The sequence below is a fragment of the Hyperolius riggenbachi genome, chromosome 6, assembly GCF_040937935.1.
Source record: "Hyperolius riggenbachi isolate aHypRig1 chromosome 6, aHypRig1.pri, whole genome shotgun sequence".
Lineage (NCBI taxonomy): Eukaryota > Metazoa > Chordata > Amphibia > Anura > Hyperoliidae > Hyperolius > Hyperolius riggenbachi.
The window spans coordinates 350720825-350734172 of record NC_090651.1 but is presented as its reverse complement, the minus strand read 5'-3'; the positions used below and the strand labels follow the sequence as shown (position 1 = coordinate 350734172).

The following is a 13348-nucleotide window of genomic DNA, read 5'->3' as shown; positions in this document are numbered from 1 at the left end:
GGCTGGAACAGGTAATGTATACCCGCTGCATTGCGTCGGGCATTCGAACGCCGCTATCGACGTACTCCCGACCCGCCGGCGATCGAGAAAAATCTTCCGCACGGATGGATTGACGGGAACGATCGATTTTCGATGGAAATCTATCGTTCTGTCAGCGGTGTGTGTGGCGATTTCACAGCCGATTCGATCACTGTGATTGAATCGGTGGTATATCAGCGGGAAAATCATTAGGTGTATGGGCCCCTTAAAGCTATTTTAAGGTGGCATTTGCTATTTGAAAACTAAAAGATCCTGGTCAGTAAGCTGACACTTTAGCCTGTCAGCCATTCTGGCCTGTCATTGCCAACATGAATGCACCAGCATATTGTCTGTATAATAATCATCAGCGGAGCCCCATATCAGCTGGATTCCAGCTTGTAGCCTTGCCACCTTCCAGAAAAAGGACTCTACCTTTTCTATATCTGATACAGAAAAGGCCAGGGCCATTTTCTGCAAGGGGTAGAGCAATGCACTGGAACCCAGCTGATACAGGGTTCCATTGTCTCTTATTAAACAGACAATGTGTTGGGAGACACTAACTTTTTATAGCAGTAGCATACCTCCTGTGGGTTTTTATTTTTAATGTACACCAGAGATGCATTTTAGCTAAACTTAGGATATAGCTGTAGAGTGGCTGTTAAAGAGAGTCTGAAGCGATTTAAAATACCTGTTTTTAGTCAGCAGGCAGCTTCAGCATTATAATCCAAACTGATTCTCCACATTCCCGTGGCAGAACAAGGTCTTCATCCCCTCCGAAGTCCCCGGGGCAAAATTCTTCTATCCTTCCTGGTAGAGCTTTGTACAGTAGCTCTGCTTCAGTCAATAGCCACTGCTCACTCTTCTTTTACTGAGAGGGGCGGGGAAAGGCAGATATTGCCTGTACTGGAGGCAGAGCTACAGCACAAAGCTCTGCCTCCCCAGGCAGCAAAATCCATGATTTATTTTCCCCTGGGATTTAGTGGGCATAAAGATCTTGTTCTGCTGTGGGGATGCGGCAAATCAGTTTGGATTATAATGCTGAAGCTGCCTGCTGAATATACAGTAAACAGGTATACCGTAAAAAAAGAACTGTAGGCCCTATGCAGTCTAAGGCCTGGGACCCACTAGCAGCACTTTTGAGTGCTAGTGATTTCAAAAACATGCTAAAGTGAGATCACACCCATAGCATTACATTAGTAAGAGTTTTTCACATCACAAGCACTTAGAAAAGTGATGCTAGAGAGTTCCAGGCCTGAGCCAGTTTCCACTAGCTGGATGCTTACTGCATCCATTTTTTTTTTCATATTTTGCAGACAGCCGCAGGTGTCTTCCGGAAGTCTGGATGCAGCTGTCAATCACTGCTAAGGGGAATCTGATGCGTGCTGCAGAAATCAGCATACAAGCCATACCCCATTCTCATTGTCCCCAATTCAGAGCTTCAGTGTTCTTTTCTGTTCCTCAGCTGTCTGGAAAAATTTGTCCAGCAGATTGGATCCGTTTGGACAAATGTGAACAAATACATATGTTAACATTGGATCTGTTTCCTTCCAGTCTGGAAATGGACTGGTTTTTAACTCTTTATTTGAACAAGGCCTTATTCTTACAGCAGAGATGCTATTATATATAAAAGATTCCTGTGTACACATCAGATATGTATATCTGACTTTAAAAATATGGTGAAAGCTTTAGTGCAGCACCACAAATAATTTTTGATTGGTTTATTTCATTTTTGTGGCATAAGCACTGCTATTACTGTATATATTATTTATGAAGAATTTGGTAAACAGAACATTTTATCATTTTTGCTTTTAATTAGTTTAAATTTATTAGGAGTTGGTGCATTCCCCCCCCCCCCAAACCCAAAAATTGCTTGTACTCCTTAACTTAACAGCCCTGGTAATGATGGTTGAGCAGTGTGCAATACAGTGTGTTAACCCTCTAGTGTGTAGAGGGTACTACACACTAGAGGGTTACACTAATGGGCAGGTTCAGTTTTGCTTATCAATTTCTACTTCCAGTTTTGTATACAGCCAGATATGAATTTCTGAAGGTCTGTCTGTACACTTGTTACATAAACAAGTGACACTGCTGTAATTCCCCGCAAAAAGAAACTATTAGTATCTGAAGCGCTGCAGAAGCTTGCAACACTATATAGAGTATATACTCCGCCCACTAACTGCCCCTCAGTCATTCAGTGCCTTTTGGAAAGTATTCACATCACTTTACACATTTTGCTATGTTACAGCCTTATTTCAAGATGGATTAAATTCATTTTTCCCTTAGATTCTACACACAACACCCCATAATGTGAAAAATAGTTTACTTTAGATTTTGGCAAATTTAAAAATAAGATTAAGAAAGCAAATATTCAAAAGTCTTCACAGCCTTTGCCATGAAGCTCAAAATTGAGCCTCATGTTTCCTCTGATCCTCCTTGAGATCTTTCTGCAGCTTAATTGGCTTCCACCTGTGGTAAATTTAGTGGACAGAAAACTAGGTGCAGTGACTGAAGATGGAATACCTCCTCCAGCATGCCACACACTGGGTGAGGCAGGGAACGCTGGGTCACAGAGGAGCTGCTCTCTCTGCATAAATAGGGAATACACATTTATTACTTTACAGGTACATTTGAAAGGGGGGGGGGAGGAGTCAAGTTATGCTTGATATTGACATGTCACTCACATATCTGTCTCACACTCTGTGGGTTAGAGGAACAGCTCGTTTCCACACTCCCTGGTTAAAATGTTAGGTTTGTGTGATGTAAAAAAAAAAAAAAAAAAAGATAAATTTCCTACTGTTTGTGGGACTCATAACCTGTACAATTCTACTTAAAAACAAACAAGTCAGTCAAGGGAAACCTATCCACACAATAAAGAGGTTTCGTAAGTGTGTACACCCTTACACCAAATGTTTGAAGCACACCCCACCTGAGGGATATGGAGGCTGGCAGTGCAGATTGCCTGGCTGTCCTGATCCTCTGCCTCTAATATACTTAGCAATAGACCCTGAACAAGCATGCAGATAATGTGCTCTGACTGAAGTGTGACTGCATTTGTCACATGCTTGTTTCAGGTGTGTGACGTAGACACTACTGATGCCAGATAATCAATAAAACAGCCAGGCAACTAGTATTCTTTAATAGGAAATAAATATTCCCTTTAAGTAGATACCTTTTGTAATTGTGACCAAAATATTCACCTGCATTGTTCCATGTGTGGGTGGGTGATTTTATTTTTACAGCCGGTTTCACTTACCTGGAGCTTCGACCAGATCCGGTTTATCAGGTAGATAGAACACATTTCTTTATTTCTCAGGCCATCCTAAACACTGGCATGGATCGGGTCCTAGAGGACTGAGTTCACCATCTGTGTTCTAATGCAAAGAAGTAGAGACCACCAATTTCTCAGCACTACCCCGTCGCTCATGTAACCCCCCCCCCCCCACCCCCCCCCAATGTATTTGCATCATGGGGAGGGGGGCAGTTACTGTTTCAGCGCAAGTTATTTCTCTTTGCCCACACAATGACAAAAAAACTGAACGTTGAACACAGATCTGGTACAATTAGAAGATTGTAATGTGTAGGTTCACGCTTGTTTTAAAAACATATCCGTGGCTCCGTTTTTTGGCCCTGATCAAAACCAGAGCCACGACTAGCAATGTTAAAAATAGCAGCCTTCTTCAAACAGATCAGTCTGTGTTCTGGGCGATCCGTTTTGAAAACCTGGACAGTCCGAATTTGCAGGATTTTTATGCACCCGGATCGTTCCGTGATACACTGAGGGGTAGTTTAATCTATGGCAAAACTGATCCCCCTCTACACAGGCATCTTTGGACACAGACACGGATCCGTTTTCTTTGTCCCAGCCTGTGGGTGGGGAGGGGGCCGCCATGCTGGAGGTGGTAGCAGCCAGGGCAGGGGGGGTCGCGCCCCCCTCCTCACCTGGGTCCCCCGTCCCCGCTCCCCCTCCAGCTACTTGCATAAAAGTTGTTAAAATGTACGTAGGCAGCGAGCCGGGAGCTTACCTTCCTTACTGCCTCAGCTCTCCTTCACTACCGGCCCCCTCCTCCCACAGGCTGGGCAAAGGTTTCCACGGACTGTAAAGGACAATGCGTTTCATGGGTCTATCCTGCTTCTTCATGTCAACCAGAAAAACCTGTCAATCTTTAAACGGATTTTAATTATTTCATACCTTTTGGGTGCCTCCACGCAGTATTTACTTCCCGTAGGGAGACGTTCCTTTGATTTCTTATTGTAACCCAGCAGCACCCAGGTGCTAAGCTTTAATTGAAGCCAGAAGTGAGAGGCATATGCAGGCTGAGGTGGCAATCTGTACAGGAATCTCCTGTTCTGTGTAGTGATCCTGCTTGTGGAAATAACTGTAAAAGCACAACTGAAGTGAGAGAGGGATATTTATTTCCTTTTAAATAATGCACATTGCCCGGCTGTACTGCTGATCCTCTGCCTCTGATACTTTAACAAGACTCTGTAACAAAAATGTCATCCTTTTTTTCTACTATCCTACAAGTTCCTAAACCTATTCTAATGTGCTCTGGCTTACTGCAGCACTTTCTACTATCACCGTCTCTGTAATAAATCAATGTATCTTTCCCCTGTTGGACTTGTCGCCCTGTGTCTGGAAGGCTGCCAACTCTTCCGTGCTGATCTGTTATGCACACCCCTATATACACTCTCGTGTGTGTGTGTGTGTGTGTGTGTGTGTGTGTGTGTGTGTGTGTGTGTGTGTGTGTGTGTGTGTGTGTGTGTGTGTGTGTGTGTGTGTGTGTGTGTTTGTTTGTGTTATTTACATAAGCCAGCAGGTCTCTGCTCTCTTATCAGTGAAAGAGAGTTGGATAAAAATCCTCCTCAGCTAGGCTGTGAAAGGAGCTGGCTGACACATACTGAGGAATTACAGACATGAAGAAACGATCAGCCTCACAGCCTGTCACTAGTATTCAGTGGGTGAGAGCTGCAGGGGGAAAGAAACACACAAATGATCTCTTGAGATTCAAAAGGAAGGCTGTATACAGCCTGCTTGTGTATGGATGTATTTTCTGTGTGGACATACTGTACATCAACCTACTTCCTGTTTTGGTGGCCATTTTGTTTGTTTATAAACAAACTTTTTAAAACTGTTTTTGACCACTTTTAATGTGGCGGGGAGCGGCGAAATTGTGACAGAGGGTAATAGGAGATGTCCCCTAACGCACTGGTATGTTTACATTTGTGCAATTTTAACAATACAGATTCTCTTTAAGCTGTAGACCCTGAACAAGCAGCAGATCAGATGTTTTCTGACTGAAGTGTGACTGGATTAACTGCATGCTAGTTTAGACCCTACTTACCAGAAAGATCAGCAGGGCTGCCAGGCAACTGGTATTGTTTAAAGGGAACCTAAACTGAGAAGGATGTGGAATTTTTCCTTTTACAATAATACCAGTTGCCTGACTCTCCTGCTGATCCTGTGTCTAGTACTTTCAGCCACAGCCCCTGAACAAGCATGCAGATCAGGTGCTCTGAGTGAAGTCAGACTGGATTAGCTGCATGCTTGTTTCAGGCTTGCGATCAACTTACTACTGCAACCAAAGAGAGAAGCAGGACTGCCAGGCAACTGGTATTGTTTAAAAGGAAACATCCACATCCCTCTCAGTTTAGGTTCCCTTTAAAAAGAAATAAATGTGGTAACTTCCATGGGTCTCGCACCTCGGGTTCCTTTTTAAGCATCTCCAGTGTCCAGCAGTGATGGGCTCTTGGGTAGTTACAAGTCCTTAAGGACTTGAATTTGTGATTTAAATGAGGCTTAATTGCCTCAGGTGTGCAGCTGGACAAGAAGGGGTTAGTTACCAATAAGTCCATCTTCCTCCCTGCGCTCCAAACAGCTTGAAAGTGTCCTATTGGACGCGTTGCAAGCCTCAATATGCGCACTTCCTCCTTCAAGCTGGAAGTGCGCGGTGGTGAGGCTTGCAAGGCATCCAATAGGACACAAATTCAAGTCCTTAGGGACTGGTAACTACTCGTGAGCCCATGCCAGGTGGGCAGCATGTTAGACAACATTTGCAGTGCTTTTATTGTCTGGAGCGCTGTGTAATATGTTGGCGCTTTATAAATACAATGAATAAGTGTTTGAGGCTGCAAACTGCTAATAGGATCATGTGAGATTTTGGAAGGAAGTTAATGGCAGTATTTGTATAGCGCCTTTCTCCTGTCGGACTCAAAGTGCTTGCGAGGCAGCCACTAGAGCGCACTCAGTAGGCAGTAGCAGTGTTAGGGAGTCTCGCCCAAGAAACTCCTTACTGAATAGGTGCTGGCTTACTGAACAGGCAGAGCCAGGATTTGAACCCAGGTCTCCTGTGTCAGAGGCAGAGCCCTTAACCATTACACTATCCAGTGCAGAAGGAAGACATTTTGGACTTGTTAAAAAATAGGATTTATTTACCGCATAAGGGCGCTGGTACAGGCCATAACTTATACAAATACATGTTTACATCAGAACGTGAGGAGTGTCTCTGTGCTGGGACTGCCGGTCACTCCATGGGCAAAGGCTGCACCTCTGCCATCCAGCTCACGATCTCTCCATGGGCAAAGGTTGCACCTCTGCCATCCAGCTCACGATCTCTCCATGGACAAAGGCTGCACCTCTGCCATCCAGCTCCTGATCTCTCTATGGATAAAGGCTGCACCTCTGCCATCCAGCTCACGATCTCTCCATGGACAAAGGCTGCACCTCTGCCATCCAGCTCACGATCTCTCCATGGGCAGAGGCTGCACCTCTGTGCTATCCAGTTCCCGATCACTCCATGGGTAGAGGCTGCACCTCTGTGCTATCCGGCTGCCGATCTCTCCCTGAGCAGAGGCTGAACCTTTGAATCTAGCTCCCGATCACTCCCTGGGCAGAGGCTGCACCTCTGTGTCATCTGGCTCCTGATCACTCCATGGGCTGAGGCTGTACCTCTGTGCCGTCCGTCTGCCGGAAGAGAAGTTCGCTGCTCTGTACCACTTGCTCCGTGTGCCACGTGGTCTGTGCATTGTATTGCTGATAAATGTCACTGTCCGACTGGAACATCACCAGGGCCTGCGCCGTGTGCATGCGCACATGCTCCGCCAGGATGTTGGCGTCCAGGAACTTGTCTCCGCAGGAATCGCAGGCGTAGAGGATCTGTGTATCCGGATCTGAGGAGGACAGAGAGGTGACATGTTACCAATGAGAACAAGTGATGCCAGGGAGCCATCTGGTGGACTCCAAGAGCATTACATAGAGTGTAATGTGTTAGGCTCAGGCTACAATGGGGCCAAATTGCAAACGCCCAGCCGGAGCGGACACTGCAAGTTCTGCTTAATGGGTGCAGAGCAGATTAGTTTCTACCATAGGCCTCTAGACATCCGCTTATGTGGAAAAATTGTATGCGCTCACCTGACATAAATCCAATACAACAACTTTTATGTCTCTGTCTATACTGCCAGGTGGCACCTCAGACTGTCCAGGAGCTCAGCGATGCCTGGTCCAGGTCTGGGAGATGATCCACCCAGGACACCATCCATCATCTTACTAAGAGCACGCCCAGTGTTGTCAGGCACATGGGGGCTGTACAAACTACTGAGTACAATTCAAGAACTCAACCCCTCTAAGTTATTTTCATTTCCATCAAACAATGGGTCCTCCTTTTATTCCTAGACCCTGTTCACACCACACGCGTTGCTGTCCATATTTCGGCAATGCGTGCGGGAGGCCGACATGCACGAACATCAGAACTGCATAGACTGCACTGTGATGTTCACACTGCATGCGTTCCGTACCAGTGCGGTCCGCAAACGCATGCTGCACACATTTTTCCCAAAACGCGCGGCAATCTGCCATGCAACGCATGCAAACAGATGGCGTGCGTTCGTACACGTTACATTCCGATTGGATGGCCATCTGCGTTTGGTAATATGAATGGGGCCTGTCCATATCAGTAGATATCCAGCAAGATGGTTTCTTTTTTTTTGTTCTTTCTCCATTTTGAGCTTTAATGCATTTTCAAAGTGTTCCCTTATTTTTTGCGCAGTATACATCTTAATAATATATAAATATGTCAGCAAAACAATCCAAGAGCCTCCTTCCAATCAGGGCCGCTGCTAGGCACAAGCGACCGATTGGGGCCTCTCTGCATGCATCCCTCAGGCAGCCATGCCTAGCACTGCCAGACAGCTGTTCACCGGGGGTGCCAACTTCATCTCTCTCCAGGGGCCCTCCTCCAGTGCTTGTTCGCTGCATGCAGAGTAGTGCACTGACACGCTACCAATACTGGGGAAGACACCTTTGGCTACCTACACTGGGGGGCTACCTATATGTGGGAGACATCTTTGGCTACCTACACTGGGATTGGGCTACCTATATCTATGTAGGGTAGCGTTTGCCACATTTCATAAGTGGGGTAACATTTGCTGCATTTCATAGTGGCATCATGTTTGGTGCATTTATTTGGGGTAATGACCATTGCTTTTCTTATTTGATGGTCAGTGTCTGCATTTGATACTTTGGGAGAAAATCAAAATGCCAATGTAACAGATTCCTCCCCCTGATAGTCGATATTTACCCCCAAACCTCACATGGGGTTTGCTAAGGTAACACATATAATGGATCATATAAAATGTAACTTTAAAATCAGTATAGTAAAATACGGTTCTACATGAAGTAAAGCCCGTTCAAAGGAGATGTAAAACCAAATGTCTGCACAACACAGCAATGTAAAAATTATGGCGCTAGTCTACTTTAGGGGACCCACCGCAAAGCCCCATAGACAATTTGAGCTGTGCTGAAAACGGAAGGAGGTGAAAGGCTCCTATTCTATCTCTCGGGTGAAGGCACTTTTACCTGCTGTGTATAATAACACTAAGGGTGCACGTTGTGCGTACGTTACACCCTGTGTTGTGTTTGTTCTTATCTGCTTCCCTTACATATGCTTCACTAAGTCTACATGAGCCAGACTAAGGATTTTGTACATTTAGAATACGTGGAGCGCAGCAGAATAATACTGTGTTGGAAGGAACTGCCTATTACATGATGATACTGCTTGCAGCTTAAGAAGAATAACAAGTACTTTTTGTGAACTGTGTTCTCCACAAAAACCTTACCTGTGTTGGGTATACACGGTATCTTTTAAAATTAGCCAATAAATGGTATTATCTGTGCCAAAAGATTGTGTATTAGAAAAGGATGTGAGCAGCAAGTGCCCTCTAGTGGCCATCTGCAGTACTGCTGCTGTGAATGAATCTCCGCCGTCACTGATGCAATGAACGGGGATGTGCGTGTCTGGACAGTGAGACAGCACCTGACATGGGCAGCAGAGCCCTTTATCCCTCAAGTGTCCTAAATGCTGAACAATTCCTGAACAATTCCTGCAGCCAGTTGCTGATGCCGTGCTCTGCACTTCCTATCACTGCACCCAGTTGCTGATGCTGGGCTCTGCACTTACTGTTACTGCAGGCAGTTGCTGATGCCATGCTCTGCACTTCCTGTCACTGCAGTCAGTTGCTGATGCCGCTCCCTGCACTTCCTATCACTGCACCCAGTTGCTGATGCTGGGCTCTGCACTTACTGTTACTGCAGGCAGTTGCTGATGCCATGCTCTGCACTTCCTGTCACTGCAGTCAGTTGCTGATGCCGCTCCCTGCACTTCCTATCACTGCAGCCAGTAGCTGATGCCGGGCTCTGCACTTACTGTTACTGCAGGCAGTTGGTGATGCTGTGCTCAGCACTTCCTATCACTGCAGCCAGTTATGGATGCCGCACTCTGCACTTCCCTTCACTGCAGTTAGTTGCCGACGCCGCGCTCTGTACTTCCTGTCACTGCAGGCAGTTATGGATGCCGCACTCTGCACTTCCCATCACTGCAGTTGCTGACGCCGCGCTCTGCACTTCCTGTCACTGCAGGCAGTTATGGATGCCGCACTCTGCACTTCCCGTCACTGCAGCCAGTTGCTGATGCCATGCTCTGTACTTCCCGTCACTGCAGTCAGTTGCTGATGCCGCGCTCTGCACTTCCTGTCACTGCAGTCAGTTGCTGATGCGCGCTCTGCACTTCCTGTCACTGCAGCCAGTTGCTGATGCCGCGCTCTGCACTTCCTGTCACTGCAGCCAGTTGTGGATGCTGCACTCTGCACTTCCCATCACTGCAGTTGCTGACGCCGCGCTCTGCACTTCCTGTCACTGCAGCCAGTTGCGGATGCCGCGCTCTACACTTCCTGTCACTGCAGCCACTGCCCCTCTGCGGGAATTGCAATAGGGTCAAGCCAGGGATTTCAGTCTGGCCCAATCATAGCAAAGGAAGACCCCAATGTATAGGGATGAGTCTACACATGCCCCAATTTCATGGGAAAAAAATGACAAACCATTTCCAGGTGAGGTAAATGTAAGGTGCGTAAATCGCTGTGGAGGAGGGCGGAGTAGACAGGGAGGTGGAGCAAGCAGGAGAGGGGGGAGGGGAGGAAGTGACCAATAATCAGATTATTACCGTCTTCTTGCACCTGCTTCACAGCTTTGCTGATCTCCGCTTTGATTGCTTCTGTCTCGTCTACCGTCACCGAGGCCGAGATGGGCAGAACTGCAACACACAAGAGGGAGAAAGTCCACAGATGAAAATGTTTAGAACGTGTTTGGCTTCAAAGCACAACTGAAGTGACAGGGATATGGGGGCAGCCATGTTTATTTCCTATTACACAATGCACATTACCTGGCTGTCCTGCTGATCCTCTGCTTCTAATACTATGACTGGATTAGCCGCATGCTTGTTTCAGGTGTGTGTGATTCCCACACTTCAACAGCCAGAGATCAGCAGGGCTGCCAGGCAACTGGTATTGTGTAACAGGAAATAAATATGGCAGCCTCCATATATCTCTGACTTCAGGTGTGCTTTTTCTGTTCTGTGGCTATGAAGGCTCCTGTCTGGGGGACACACATAAGCTCCGCCTTACTTTGATTATCAAGCAGAATCTCGGTCATTGAATCATGGCGTAATTAGTGACAGTTCTGGTGCACAAAAGGGTGACATCGCAATATACATCGTTATTTCAGGCTCACCTGTCAGCTCCGTGACGCCACCGCTGGCGATGTCTCCCGTTGCCAAGGTCACCATCTCATCCGGGGCCACAGTCACGATGTTCACTTCCTCCTCGTCCAGGTCGTCATCGTCGTCGTCATCATCCACATCATCCGCCAGCTTCATGCCCGCTCTCCCCTTGTGGACGGTCTTGACGTGGGATCGCAGGTTGTCTACGCGGTTAAAGCCTCGGCCACACTTGTCGCACAGATAGGGTTTTTCCCCTGCAGAGATTAGAGGATTAAATCCATGCTACACATGGCCAGGGACAGCCAATCACAGGCAAATAATTACATCATGCTAGTTTATGCAACTTGGAAATGGACCAAGAAAATGAGTTGTCGGGTCTATCTCCGCACTGCATACATTTTCATGCTATTCATATAATTCACCTTCCCTGCCCCACCCCCATTACTGGCCGCTCACCTGTGTGAATGATGACGTGTTTCGTCAGGTCGCCCACATTGACCTTCCCTGCCCCACCCCCGTTACTGGCTGCTCACCTGTGTGAATGATGACGTGTTTCGTCAGGTCGCCCACATTGACGAAGGCTTTGTTGCACACTTTACACTTGTGCGGCCGTATGTTGTCGTGGTGGCGGATGTGATTGGCCAGCTGGCTAGACTGCACAAACCTGATTGGGATAAAGGTTGCGTTAGAGCATAAATGTCAAACTTTGGCCTGCGAGCAGAAACTGTCCAGCAGAGGCATCACATTTAGCCCAGAAGTGGTTTCCCCACCTTACATTATGGATGGCCCACTCTAAACCACTAAGGAAGCTATATTGGAAGTAAAGCCCTAGATCACTATGGAAGTCATATGGAGAGGGAGAAAGCACTAGACACCAGGGAACTGTATAGGGGAGGGAGGGGGACCACTAGACACCAGGGAACTGTAACTGTATAAGAGAGGGAGGAGGACCACTAGATACAAGGGTACTGTATAAGGGAGTAAAGGGGCACTACACACCAGGGTACTGTATAATGGAGGGAGAGGGCCACCGGACAGCAGAGAACTGTATAGGGGAGGGAGGGGAGCCACTAGACACTAGGAAACTGTATAGAAGAAGGAGACATGACGCACTCACCTTTTCCCGCAGCGCTCGCAGACATACGGTTTTTCTCCCGTGTGCTGGCGGACGTGCGCAATCAGCGAGCTGGCTTGCGTGAACGCCTTGCCGCAGATCATGCACAAGCACGGCTTTTCTCCTAGAATATAACAAGAGACAGACAGGTGGCGCTATTTAGTGCTGTGGTATACAGGAAGCACACAGGCACAGGGCTGTACAGAAGCAGAACGTTACCGGTGTGGGTCCGGACGTGCCGCTGTAACGCTCCTGGGTCAGCGAATTTCCTCTTGCAGTGAACGCACACATAGGGCTTCTCCCCGCTGTGGATACGCAGATGCCGCTTCAGGTTTCCTGCAGGACACAGACTCAGGTCAGGTATGGGGGTCTCCCTTGTCTGGAGGGGACACTAGCAAAATCAGTTAACCCTTTCCACACTCACTTTCAAATCAATCATCCAGGAGCCACTGCTATCCCTGCAGCTAAGTTAAAAAGAAACTGTGACCAAGAATTGAACTGCATCCCAATCAGTAGCTGATACCGCCTCTTTCCCATGAGAAATCTTTTCCTTTTCTCAAACGGATCATCATGGGGCTCTGTATGGCTGATATTGCGATAAAACCCCTCCCATAGTGTGATGTCAGGACCATGGTCCTGACAGTTTCCTGTCTGTGAACTTCATTGCATTGATGGGAAACAACAGCTTTTTGCAGCTGGGTCCAACTACCAAAAAAGCAAGCAGCATCTCCTTCCACTGACATCACCTGCCAGCAGTAAAAATGCCACCATGTGATAAATGTCAGAATGTAAATCAGGGAGAGGAAAGCTTTTACAATGGGCAAACACTGACTAAATCATTTATACATAATTATTGTAAAAATGAAGCACTTTTATATTACAAATATTTTCACTGGAGTTCCTCTTTAAAAGCCGAGGTCTTGGTTCCTAAAGAATACATTCTCTTGTGTAGTCACCTGCACCGCGCAGAGGTACCCCAGTGTTAGTATGTGTTTTAACATGCATAGTGCAAGCATGCAGTCTGACCTTAGTCTGGTTATTTTGGCACCCCAGGCAAGGCACCTTTTGTCTCATTACCCCAATCTACTGAACAGGAAGCACATAAACTACATCAATACGTTTTTGGGGGCACCAATACGAAATTGATAATTTACATAGAAATAATGACGCT

The 13348-nt window shown here is 46.9% G+C and overlaps 1 protein-coding gene across 3 annotated transcripts in view; it reads right to left on the bottom strand.

Annotated features, from left to right (window-relative positions):
* Positions 1–6418: 6418 nt before the first annotated feature.
* The window catches only part of ZBTB17 (zinc finger and BTB domain containing 17), a 43270-nt gene continuing 36340 nt past the window's right edge, over positions 6419–13348 (bottom strand). For all 3 annotated transcript variants that reach the window (XM_068241645.1, XM_068241644.1, XM_068241646.1), the window contains exons 10-15: positions 12397–12513; positions 12181–12301; positions 11597–11727; positions 11075–11317; positions 10509–10598; positions 6419–7185 (exon numbers count right to left, since the gene is read on the bottom strand). In XM_068241645.1, the coding sequence (XP_068097746.1) occupies positions 6941–7185; positions 10509–10598; positions 11075–11317; positions 11597–11727; positions 12181–12301; positions 12397–12513 (947 nt within the window). In that variant the 3' untranslated portion in view covers positions 6419–6940. The remainder of the gene's footprint in view (positions 7186–10508; positions 10599–11074; positions 11318–11596; positions 11728–12180; positions 12302–12396; positions 12514–13348) is intronic.